This window comes from Hylobates moloch, unplaced genomic scaffold, assembly GCF_009828535.3.
Source record: "Hylobates moloch isolate HMO894 unplaced genomic scaffold, HMol_V3 SCAFFOLD_13, whole genome shotgun sequence".
In the NCBI taxonomy this organism is placed as follows: domain Eukaryota; kingdom Metazoa; phylum Chordata; class Mammalia; order Primates; family Hylobatidae; genus Hylobates; species Hylobates moloch.
Window position 1 is genome coordinate 11,288,284 of NW_026652288.1, and position 12,833 is coordinate 11,301,116.

Genomic DNA, 12,833 nt, shown 5'->3' on the forward strand with positions numbered 1-12,833 from the left:
CACTTAATCTCTCTCCCCTCTCCCTCTCCCTGGAGGTTGGGGGTGGGGTGGGGGGTGGGTAGGGAGTGGCTGAAGGCACCAACTCTCATCACGGATTTGTTCCTCTGGCAGCTGTGGTCCAGCCCCCATCCTCCAAGAGTCCTCTGATTAAACTTTGGTGTGGTTGAAGAGGGCTTATCATGAATGACAGAAGACACTCCTTTCACCTTAATTGCTCTGGAGCTAAGGAGCTATTTCAGGAGCAGGGGAGGAAAACGAAATATCATAACAAAAGACATTCCTATCACTCTGATCACTTAGAAATTTTAAGGGGTTTAGGAGTTCTGGCTTAGATCTGGGGATGAAGACAAAAATATATATTTCATATTACATCATAATATCACAGCGCCACTGAATGATAGGAAAAGCTCCCAGAACCAACCTGTCTACACAGCAGGTTTGTGAGCCACAGGTTCACACACGTGGTGTCTCCTGGAGTCTGTAGGTGACCTGAGGTGGGCTTGTTGTCAGTGTGGTCACATGTGTCCTGGGATAGTTGCCTTGAAGAGTGGGAGCAGTATGGACTAGGAGGAGGGGTGAGGTCTCGGGGTGGACTGGAAGGTATGTCGTGCAAATCCTTCCTGTTTGGGCGGTATTTGGAACCACGTGGCTTCACGAGTCTGCCAAAGCATCAGGTGAATAAACGGGAGAGGAGAAGAGAGTCTAGGACTCAGCCCTAGAGTATAAGTCAGAGCTGGAAAAGAAGAGGCTCCAGAGATTGGATGGCCACCGAGAGGTGCCACGTCCCTGAAGGGCCAGAGGAGGGTTGATGATGTGACCCCATGAAGCTGAGCAAGGAGTGGAGAGAGGAGGGCTGGAGGACTTCCGCCTGCCATGACCCAGTCCAGGGATAAGATGTGAGTGCTGTGGGCCAGTCGAGACCGCCAGTTAGCACAGCAGGGCACAGTGACAGCAGAAGGATGGGAGCAGAGAGCCGGGCAGAGTGGACAGTGATGTGGGCAGGCATGGACTGCACCAGGTGGGCAGGGATCCAGAGCTACCAAAAGAAGGCCAGAGCACAGCGGCGGCTTGCAGTCCAGCTGCCTTGAACCCAGAATATCTCTTGGCCTGTCCCTTTCCCTCTTTTTCTTTTGTCTCTACCTCCTTTACAGGTGGGGAATCGTTTCTCTCCTAGTCTTCCTGCCATCAGGTTTTCTTCTTGCCAGGCTTCACATTGTTATGGTGATGCTTTTTCTAAATCTTGGATCAAAGTGTCATTTTGTTCCAGAATCTGATGGCTTCACACAGCAGAGCCCGCATCTCCTGGCACGGTTTCCCACTCTCCATCCTTCCCTTCTGCACATTCTGTGTTCTGGGCACAGCTCCCTCTTCCAGTCTGGTGGTTTTAAGCTTCCATGCTTCTGCATGAACCTCTTGCTGTCCCACAGTACCCTGTCCACCTTCTCGTCTGACATCTGAGGGTGTCCCTGTCCTCCTCCAAGCCTGCCTCCAGCGCCAGCTCCCTCTGATGCACCTTCTTTCCTTGATCATAACTCCCTTAGTGTTTACTTAAATTCAGTGACACTGACATATATTTTAGTTTGTGTGTGTGTGTATGTGTATATATATATGTATACACACATACATATATGTATACATATATGTATATATACACATATATTACAGGACTTAATATACTAATTACAGCCCTGTATTCACTGGAGCAAGATCCTATCTTCAAATACACACACACACACACACACACACACACACACACACACACACACCCCGACTAAAATATATGTAAGTGTTGCTGACATGCATTTATATATGTCATATATATGGTCTTGCACTCCGTGGCTGGAGTGCAGTGGCACAATCTCAGCTCACTGCAGCCTCCACCTCCCGGGTTCAAGTGATCCTCCCACCTCAGCCTCCCAAGTAGCTGGGACTACAAGTACGCACCACCACACACAGCTAATTTTTGTGTTTTTAGTAGAGATGGGATTTTGCCATGTTGTTCAGGCTGATCTGGAACTCCTGGGCTCAAGCCATGCGCCTGTCTCATTCTCCCAGGTGCTGGGATTATAGGCATGAGCTACTATGCCCCGCTAGTTCCTTGTGTATTACCTCTGTTTCCTTCATGAGACTGTGAGTCCCTCCAGGGGACAGGACTTTCTTCTTTATCTCTGCGTTGTGGCCCCAGGCCGTGTAGAGGAGATGGCCTGAACGTTTGCTGAGTGGATTGCAGTTGACAGCCGGCCAGCAGCCCAGAGCACTGGTGTTCCCTGGAGCAGTGGAGAGAAGTCAGACAGGCAGGCAAAGGCCACATGGAAATTGTCACAAACAAAAATCATTCATTTCCCTTCTCCAGTAAAAATAGTCATTTGTTTTTCAACTAGTATCATTAAGTAGCTATTGTGATTGGCATGGTGGGGGATCCTATGCTGTATGAAATAGTCTCTTTACAGTCTTGAGATTTAGTGTGCAAAACCTGTCCATCATGACAGAAGAAGGGGCAGGTGGCAGTGGTGCTAAGGACAATATAAACAAGCTTCATGGGACTGCAGAGAAGATAGGGCCTGGGGACAACTGAGATTAGACATCATGGGGTCAAGGCTCTCTGTGCTGGACTCTGGGAGAGTGGAGACTGGTGGGCTTGCTGTGGGAGTTGGGGTGATAGGCCATGATGGGCCCTGATGGGCTGTGATGGGCCGTGATGGGCCCTGATGGGCCGTGATGGGCCGTGATGGGCTGTGATGGACCCTGGTGGGCTCTGAAGGGCCATGATGGGCTATGGTGGACCCTGATGGGCCGTGATGGGCTCTGATGGGCCGTGATGGACCCTGATGGGCCGTGATGGACCCTGATGGGCCGTGATGGGCCATGATGGGCCGTGATGGACCCTGATGGGCTGTGATGGGCCATGATGGACACTGATGGGCCGTGATGGACCCTGATGGACCCTGATGGACCCTGATGGGCCATGGGGGTGGATAGAGCACATTCCAGAAATGAGATGAGCTGAAAGTTGAGTGTGTAATCCACATTTTTGAAATGGTGAGGAGTTCATTTTGATTGGCTCTTCCTCTGATTAATTGTGTGTCTGTTGTGTTTTTTTTTTGTCTGTTTTCTAGGCGCAGACCATGAATTATGTGGGGCAGTTAGCCGGCCAGGTGTTTGTCACCGTGAAGGAGCTCTACAAGGGGCTGAACCCCGCCACACTCTCAGGGTGCATTGACATCATTGTCATCCGCCAGCCCAATGGAAACCTCCAATGCTCCCCTTTCCACGTCCGCTTTGGGAAGATGGGGGTCCTGCGCTCCCGAGAGAAAGTGGTAAGCTCTCAGGGCATGGGGACCTGGCACCAGCTTTCCTTAGAGAATGCCCTTGCACTCTGCTGATACCACCTGTCTTGAACTCTCAGACCCAGAGTTTTAGGTCTCCGTTGGAAATGGCCAGTCACGGAACTGACAGTGACTAACTGAAATTATTCTAGTTAGTATGGCTGTGTAAATTAAAGTGCCATGGCACACACCACTGTTTATTAAGCTCCTGTATCTGTGGGTCAGGAATTCAGGCAGAGCACAGCGGGGTGGTTTGTCTCTGCTCTCTGGGGCCTCAGCTGGAAAGCGCAAAGGCTGAGGGCTGGAATCATCTGAACACTCACATTCTTTGTGACTGGTGGTTGATTCTGGCTCTTGGCTGGGCTCTTCGCTGAGGCTGTTGGTCATACCAACTATCCATGGCTTCTCCATGTGGCCAGGGCACCCCATAACACAGTGGCAATGGTGAGGTGAGCATCTTGAAAGGGAGGAAACCAGGCAGATGCTGGATCTTATGGCCTAGCCTTGCAAGCCACATGGCGTCTCCTCTGCTGTGCTCTACTGGTTGGGGCCATCACAAGCCTGCCTGGGCTCAAGGGGAGGAGAAATAGGCCTGTCTTGGTGGTGTCAATGGAAGAATGATAAAGCTCATACATTTGGAGAGGAGAACTAGGTTGCTGCCTGCAGGGTGGCCAATTCTGACAGGCTAGGAAGTGTAGCCTCTGGCCAGAAGCAGAAAACAGACACTTTGAGGAAGGGGCAAAGAGACGAGGGATTTGTGCTGTCTAGGGTCACAGAATCTACGTATTTAATAAGCCACAGGAGGGGTCATGAGTATTCAGGAGAGGAAAACATGCCTCTCCATGGGACCCATGTTCAAAACGTGATGGCACTAGCACCAGCCAAGGGTGGAGTTTTCTGGTGTCTAACATCAAAGGGTGGAGCAGAGGAAGGGAAAACCCTCAGGGCACATTCTCCCTAGGCGGGCCAGGACCGGTTCCTGAGTTCTTATCAGGCAAAAAAAAAAAAAAGGCAGAGCAGCTTCTTTTGTTGATACCAGTGCAGAGTCTTTTGGAAGGGCTGGTTTCTGTTTGGCCCTTAGGGAAGAAAGCATCATGGCGGTTAGTGAGGTGGGGTATGAGGAAGCCTGTCCTATCTCCCATTGCATCATGGCCTGGAACTCAGTTCTCAAGGTTTCGCTGGCATCTCCTTGTCCAACAGGGGGTCTGTTCAGTCAGTTGCAAGCTTAGAATTTTATTTCTAGTTTATTTTCAGGAGTGGCGAAGGTTCTGGAAGAGCAGGTAGGACCGGGATATTGATGTGGCCAGTTTTAGAAGACAATCTGCCACACAAATGGAAAGAAACAAATCCTTACAAATAGACATTTCATGCCCCAATCTAATGTGGATTTTGGGATGATGTCTCATGATTGGTCCTTTGAATTAAGTTCAAGAGGAAGCTCTTCCTTGAGTATGTGTGAAGGATCCCAGCCAATAGTTGATGAGTTTTCCAGGGTGTAATTTCTAATGTCTGGGGCTGGGGAAGCTTTGCTTGCAGCTTGAACTCTCACCAGCCATGTGACCCTGGGCTGGTCGCTCCTTTTGTCTGGCCTCAGCTCCTCAGCCAAAAAAGGAGGAGCTGGACCAGGTGGTTTCAGAGGAATCTTTCTATTAGCTTGCTGCAAAAGTAACTGCAGTTTTTGCCATTATTTTTAATAATTATAATAATGGCCAAAATCTCAATTATTTTTGCACCGACCTACTGTTTTGGGTTCCATCTTTCCTGGTCAGGGGCCTGCCCTCCCAAACCCAGAACTCCTCCAGTGCTCAAGTGACAGTTCCCTTGGATGGGACTGCCTGACTGAGACTGGGAGTTGTGTGGCACTTCAGGGTGTATGTGACGACAGCGTATCCGCGGAGACTTGGCCGTCCCCATGAGGTCTCCTGTTCTGGTGAAGGCAGCTCATTCTTTTGTTAACCATGTTTTCCCTTCAGGTTGACATAGAAATCAATGGGGAATCTGTGGATTTGCACATGAAATTGGGAGATAATGGAGAAGCATTTTTTGTTCAAGAAACAGATAATGATCAGGTAAGGAAGCCTGGGTGGTCAGGGTTACCCCCTAGTTTTGAGCTTTGAGCATTTGTTATCTGGAAACACGGCAGAAGTTTGTGCAAAGTAATACCGGACCTGGCTGTGTGGATGATGGGGCAGAGAAAAGTGGGCGTTGATCTGTGTGGGGGATTTGAGCCAGATGGCCTAGGGGTGTGCTGAGTGCACACAGACTCAGCTCTCCTGGCTGGCTTCAGTTTGCTGACTGCTTCCCAGGAGACAGAGGGATGGGCTTCACACATGCGCCTGGACCACTGTCAGAGGTGTACAGATTACACTGGTGTGTCAAATCTCAAATGCCCAGTGTTCTTTTATTTAGTGAGTGGCTGAATTACTTTAAAAAAAATTTTAAAAATTTTAATAGCTTTATTGCGATATACGTCACATATACACAATTTACGCATTTCAAGTGTACACGTAGTGGTTTTAGTATATTTACAGACAGGTGCAACTATCACCACAGTCATATTTAGAACATTTACATCACCCCCAAAAGAAACACCATACCCTTTAGATATCGCTTCCCCTACACTCTACCCCCCAACCCCTGAGCCCTACGTTACCGCTGATCTTTCTATCTCTATAGATTTCCTTATTCTGAACTTTTGAATGGAATTATAGTATCCAGTCTTTTATGCCTGTTTTTTTTTGACTAATATTTCAAGGTTCATCCAGGTTTTAGTATATATCAATGTTTTATTACTTTTTATGGCTGAATAGTATTCAATTGTATCCATAGACCATGTCCATTCATCTGTTCCATTCATCATTACAAACAACTTGGGGCCGGGCACGGTGGCTCACGCCTGTAATCCCAGCACTTTGGGAGGCTGAGGCAGGTGGCTCACGAGGTCAGGAGATGGAGACCATCCTGGCTAACACGGTGAAACCCCGTCTCTACTAAAAATACAAAAAATTAGCTGGGCGTGGTGGTGGGCGCCTGTAGTCCCAGCTACTCGGGAGACTGAGGCAGGAGAATGATGTGAACCTGGGAGGCGGAGCTTGCAGTGAGCCAAGATCGCGCCACTGCACTCCAGCCTGGATGACAGAGTGAGACTCTGAAAACAAACAAAAAAAACCCCAAAAAAACAACTTGGGTTGTTTCTACCTTTTAGCCATTGTAAACAACCCGGCTGTGAACATTTGTATATAAGTTTTTGTGTGGACATGTCTGTTTGATTTTTCTTGGTTATATACCTAGGAATGGCATTGCTGGGCCATGTGGTAACTTTACATTTGACATTTGAGCAACTGCCAGACTGTGTTACAAAGCAGCTGTTCCATTTTTTATTCCCACCAGCAGCACACAAAGAGTTCTGATTTGTCTACATCTTTGCCAATACTTCTCTGATTTTGTGATTCTAGTCATTCTAGTGGGTGTGAAGTGGTAGCTCTTTATGGTTATGATTTGCATTTTCCTAATAACCAGTGGTGTCTGACATCTTTTTATGTGTTTATTGGCCATTTCTGAATCTTTGGAGAAATGTCTATTCAGATCCTTTGCTAGTTTGTGTGTGTGTGTGTGTGTGTGTGTGTGTGTTGTTTTTCTTTCTTACTACTGCCTTGTATGCCTTCATTATATATTCTAGGTACAAGTCCCTTATCGGGTATATGATTTGTAACTATTTTCTCCCATTGGGTGGGTTCTCTTTTCACTTTCTTGACGGTGTTCTTTGTAGCACAAAAGTTTTTAGTTTTACTGAAGTCTAATTTTTTTTTAAAGTTTCTGTTTACCTTTTAATATGTTCTGTTTTTTCTTTTGTTGTGCGTGCTTTTGGTGTCATATGCGTAAAGAGTCCTTTGCCAAATCCAAGGTCGTGATTTCTGGTTACTAAGACAAACCACTTCTTTAACTCTTTTGTTCACAGATGAAGCACCTTAAAGGAGTCTGATGTAGGGATTCCTGAATGAAATCGACTTGAACTAGTTCCTTTCCAGGAAGACAGCTATGATTAAAAAGGAACGGCTCTTTATAGCTCCAGGTTTTAAAGCAGGTGTCCATAATTGCAGCTTCGCGACAGAATAGTCCCAGGCACTGCCTCCATCCTGCCCGCCCAGAAGGGTGGTGCCTGGGGAGGACCCGGCATCTCTCCTTCCATGCTCTAGAGCAACCCTGTTGATACTGGGGATCCCTGCTCACCTGCTCTTCAACTCTCTTAGATGAGAAGACTCCAAAAATACTAATTGGTTCCTAATGGCCTTTGACAGAAACTCTTTGTGCTGCATGTGGACACCTGCATTTTTAATTTCTAGTTGTACCTGGCTTTAGATAGATATTTGGCCATTGGAGCTGAGGAAGCATTTTGGGCCAGCGTGCAGCGGGACCTGTATGGGGGCTGCTTGCTGGTCTTGCTGGCCTGACAGGGTGCCTGTGGGTGGGGTGGGGCCTTGGAGGCCAGAATATGTTCAGCTCCATACAGATGCCTCTTAGGACCCCTGGGATGCTGCTGGAAGCTGGGGAGCCCGTGTCCTTCAGCACTGCTTGGTACTGCATGTGCCTGCGGGGGTCTGCCTGGCTGCCCATTCCCTTCCAGCCCATGGACAGCAAAGGGCCTTTCTCTGCTCCTGATCTGAGAATCTGTGCTGCTTCTCTAGTTGGTCCAGTCCAGCAGCCGGATGAGATGACCTCTCACTCCCTTCCAGCCTCAGCTGTGTGTCTCAGGTGTAGACGTTCTATTTCAATGTGTCTGATGCTCTCCAACCCTACTTGAATGATCAGCAGTACACTTTTCTTTATCCCCTCTGTTTTATATATATTCTTATTGTCAACAAGTTTCTCATACAAAATGAGGCATTCATTAATAAAATGATTACTAGCGTTTTATAGAAACTGCTGAATCATTACAAACAACTACTAAATGGACAGGTTGTGTTTTTTCCTTTTGTCTTTAAGGGGAGGATCAGTATCTACTTCCTCGATGTTCAGGGCCCTCCTTGGGCCCTGGTGCAGACAGGTTCTTGGGCGGGGCTGTTGGTTGTTTTATATGTTTTTGGTTTTTAGATCATTACTATCTTAATTCAGTGCATATAAAAAATACACAATACACGTTCTCTTTCTCTCACACCCACCCATGCACACCTACATCTACACAGAAGTGCAAGAGTGCATCCAATTCCCAGCATAATATGGTGAGTCAAAGCCCATTTTTTTCCTCTGTGCTCTGGATATTTCAGCCAAGGTTGAATTTTGGGGGCTTGAGATCACTGAGAATTACCTCCCATTGTTAACATTACATAAATGCAGGATTGAGTACAAAGTGGCATTCAATACATTGTTGGCTTTCTGATCTTCTACCACATTGGGCAGCCACATCTCCAGGTCACTGTGGCTGTGGCCTCTAGCTGGGCCATCTGCTGTGGCCCTCCCCAGGAGGTGCTTGGCCTCTGAAGTGAATCCCGGAGGCCTCTGGCAAAGCCCTGCTTCTTACACCCGAGGTAATGAGGCTCTTTTCAGAAAATGTGTTCTTTTCTTAGGAAGTCATCCCCATGCACCTGGCCACCTCCCCCATCCTGTCAGAAGGAGCTTCGAGAATGGAATGCCAGCTGAAAAGGGGCTCTGTGGACAGGATGAGAGGCCTGGACCCCGGCACACCAGCCCAAGTGATCGCTCCCAGCGAGACACCGTCAAGCAGCTCTGTAGTGAAGAAGAGAAGAAAAAGGAGGAGAAAGTCACAGCTGGACAGCCTGAAGAGAGATGACAACATGAACACATCTGAGGATGAGGACATGTTCCCCATCGAGATGAGCTCGGACGAGGCCACGGAGCTGCAGGAGAGCAGCAGGTAAGGACTGAGCTCGGACGAGGCCACGGAGCTGCTGGAGAGCAGCAGGTAAGGACTGAGCTCGGATGAGGCCACGGAGCTGCTGGAGAGCAGCAGGTAAGGACTGTCCAGGGTGGAGGGGCTGCGCCAGAATCAGACAGTTAACTGTTCAAGATTATTTTTATAAACTTTTTCCCCATAATTCCTTATTCTTTTATGTGTTTTAGACCAGTGGTCCCCAACCTTTTTGGCACTAGGGACCAGTTTTGGGGAAGACAATGTTTCCATGGACCCGGGGTGGATGGTTTTAGGATGACTCAAGCGTGTTACATTTATACTGCTCTTTATTTCCATTACTATTACATTGTAATATATAATGAAATACTTATACAACTCACCATCATGTAGAATCAGTGGGAGCCCTGAGCTTGTTTTCCTGCAACTAGACGGTCCCATCTGGGGGTGATGGGTGAGAGATCATCAGGCATTAGATTTTCATAAGGAGTGCGCAGCCCAGATCCCTCACATGTACAGTTCACAACAGGGTTCGCGCTTCTGTGAGAATCTAATGCTGCCACTCATCTGGCAGGAGGAGGAGCTTAGGTGGTAATGTGAGGGATGGGGAGTGACTGTAAACACAGATGAAGCTTTGCTAGCTTGGCCACCACTCACCTCCTGCTGTGTGGCCTAGTTTCTAACAGGGGCATGGGCCCCAGGGGTTGGGGACCCCTATTTTAGGCTGAATTTTGGAATCATGTGGACCCAATCCTAGAGTGGTATAAAGATTTGCTGTGCTGTAGCCAAGAGACAGTTGGTGATGCCAAACCTCCTTGGCTGATCACTTTAGCAGCCTGAGATGGAGTCAAGAAACAGGAACTGAGCAAATTAATAGTTCATGACCAAACCCATTTTCTTGGAACCTATTTATTCTTATTTGAGCACCAACTATGCACAATTGGGCTGATTTATAGGCAAGGGCTGATTTCAGGCTTAAAAGTGAATGAAGAAAATGCTGTTTTCTCTATAAGCCAACTTTTTCCTTTTTAATTTTGACTTAGGTCCAAAGTTTAATGGAAATTTTGTTTCCTTTTTCTTTGCTTTTAACAGTGTGGTGAAATTCTGTTTGTATGTATTACTATTTTGGTGAAAAATGCCAGTTTTAAAAGATAAAATTCATTTTGAAAGGACATTTGATGTTTCAGATTTTTACATAATTCAGTATAATTTTTGATAATTTTGTTGACATAAAGGAGGGATAAGGAGAATCAGGAGTATCTTCCTGTGTCATTATTTGGAATAAAATATATCTTTTTTCTTGGTGAAAAATAAATGTCAACTGGCAACGAATATTGCTTTTCCCAACTACAGCCTCTAACCTGTGACAGGCTTAGAACCAGGGTCATTGGGCTTCTTAAAATTGCCTTCTCTGCATGGCTGTTAAGTACAAAATTTAGAGGTAGGTGTTCCAGGTAACATCAACATATAGAGAGATGGCCTTTGCATGATTCAAATTGTGAATTGTATTTAGTAGTGAGTGTGCTTATACCTGAAACGAGGTCGTTTGCAATTATTCTGTAATCATAAGGCATGTTTGGTTGATGTCATTTATCTCTTCTGCTAGACAAAACGTGATCAGCATATGGTCATTGAGTTATTCAGCAGCTCTGCCTGTATCTGGCAGGGGTTTTATACCACCTTGGGGCTGGTTTGGGGCTGCTCTACCTCCCAGGCTTTTGGAACGTGACCGTGTAGGGTAGCAGGAGGTGGCATGATGGGAGGAGCCAGCAGTGTGATCGCCGCATGCATGTCTGAGTACAAATGCTGAAACAAAATCATTTTACATTTAGAATTCAGCCAAAACATTAGCACATAGACACGTTCATAGATGCCGGTATCTCACTTTTTCCCCCTCCACTGCCTGGAACAGATCTGGGTGTTTAAAGAGATCATGTTAATTACAAAGCACTTAGAGCTAATCAAGAAAAAACTGGAACTTGATTATGAATCTATCATTAAGAATTCTTTGACTTTAATCTTTTTTTTTCCTCCAGAACTCTTCCTAATGATATACCTCCATTCCAAGATGATATTCCTAAGGAAGACCTCTCCCCGGCTGTGATTTACCCTCAGTCAGCCTCATACCCTAATTCAGATAGAGAGTGGTCGCCCACTCCCAGGTAAGCTGTTCCCTGTTCCCCTGGCCCAGTGCAGAGGCTTAGAAGTCAGTGATAGGAAGCAATTCTAAGAAAAGAATGAAATAGAAATGAAAAGTGAAAATAATTAGGACCAGGAAAAGCACAGTGTAGAGTCGGAGGTACAGATTAGGATTAAACACAGAACATGTTCAGATCATACACTTATATCTGGTGTCAGGATCCATCTGCAGATATGGCTGTTAGCTCCCTGGAGGTGAACTTGAAAGGAAAAACATGTAAATTGCATCATGCTAATTGTTAATAGGAGAAAACACAGTGGCAGAGCCCTTCTTGATGCTTAGCCCTAAGTAAAATTCAAAAACAGACATTGCTTCGGGAGCCGCTGAGGTCGTTCAGGGCTGTTAGAAGGATGCCTCCGCCACACTTAATCCATTCTGCTGAATTCAAGAATATTTATTTCCCTGAAATGAACTCACAAATTGCCCTAGAGGAGAACCTGGAGAACTGGAGCCGCTCACTGTGCAGATGCCATCCTGATGACCCCAGAGATGTTTACCTCAATGAAACCTCTGGGAATAGTGAGCCCCCTGGCTAGTTTTCAAAGGACTTGGGGAAGAGGGTAGATCTAAATCCTGTGTTCTCAACACAGGAAATAATGTAACCCCCATTGGGATGAAAATTCCTTCTTGGGTGGCCACAGAATCTTAGACATTATAATGGTTTGTGGTCTCTAAGGGGCCACAGCAGTAAAGTCTCACGGTGGGTGGAGTTGGGCTATTAATTTCTCAGAATGCTCGGGAGCGCATTGATCACGAAAAAGAGACTGAGAAGCGCTGATCTAAATGCCAGTGACATCCTTGGATTATTCGTACGCCTCATGCTTTAGATTCGCTTCTGGTTCACAGTGGAAGTGTGCCAGCCCTTAGAAACTATGGGTTCCTACCTGAAGCCAGTCTTATCAGAACGCCACCCCTGGTTCCAGTTTGATCAGGGTAACCTTGTGAATTAGCAAGCAGCAGTCCCCAGTGTGTGCTGACATGGAGGTTGGAGAGGAAATAGATATGTCCCATGCCTGGTTTCCAGCCAATACTGATGTCGCAGGTTAGTCCAGCAGGTTGAGGCTGAGGCCTGTGACAAAGTCCCTGCATGGAGGTCGGCCTGCGTCAGAGCCTAGCCCTGTTCAATAGAAATGTAATAACCAGCTCCATATGTAATTTTAAGATGGCCAGCAGCCCTATTTTTAAAAAGTAAAAAAAAAAATAATAAAGATGAAATTAATTTTAAAGCTATATTTCATTTGACCACAGTATTTCCAAAATATCATTTCAACAAGCAATCAATTTTAAAGAATTATTAATGAGATACATGACATTTCTGTTTTCATACCAAGTCTTTATAAACTCCATTATGTAGTTCACATGTGCAGAACATCCCAGTTTGGACCAGCCACATTTCAAGTGCTCAGGAGCCACCTGTAGCTGGTGGTTTATTATATTGGAC

The 12,833-nt window shown here is 46.4% G+C and overlaps 1 protein-coding gene across 8 annotated transcripts in view; it reads left to right on the forward strand.

The window, feature by feature from the left end:
* Positions 1–12,833, forward strand: part of LPIN1 (lipin 1) — a 101,387-nt gene that overhangs the window by 38,078 nt on the left and 50,476 nt on the right. For all 8 annotated transcript variants that reach the window (XM_058426302.1, XM_058426303.1, XM_032172234.2 and 5 more), the window contains 4 exons: positions 3,117–3,317; positions 5,300–5,395; positions 8,891–9,198; positions 11,229–11,354. In XM_058426302.1, the coding sequence (XP_058282285.1) occupies positions 3,117–3,317; positions 5,300–5,395; positions 8,891–9,198; positions 11,229–11,354 (731 nt within the window). The remainder of the gene's footprint in view (positions 1–3,116; positions 3,318–5,299; positions 5,396–8,890; positions 9,199–11,228; positions 11,355–12,833) is intronic.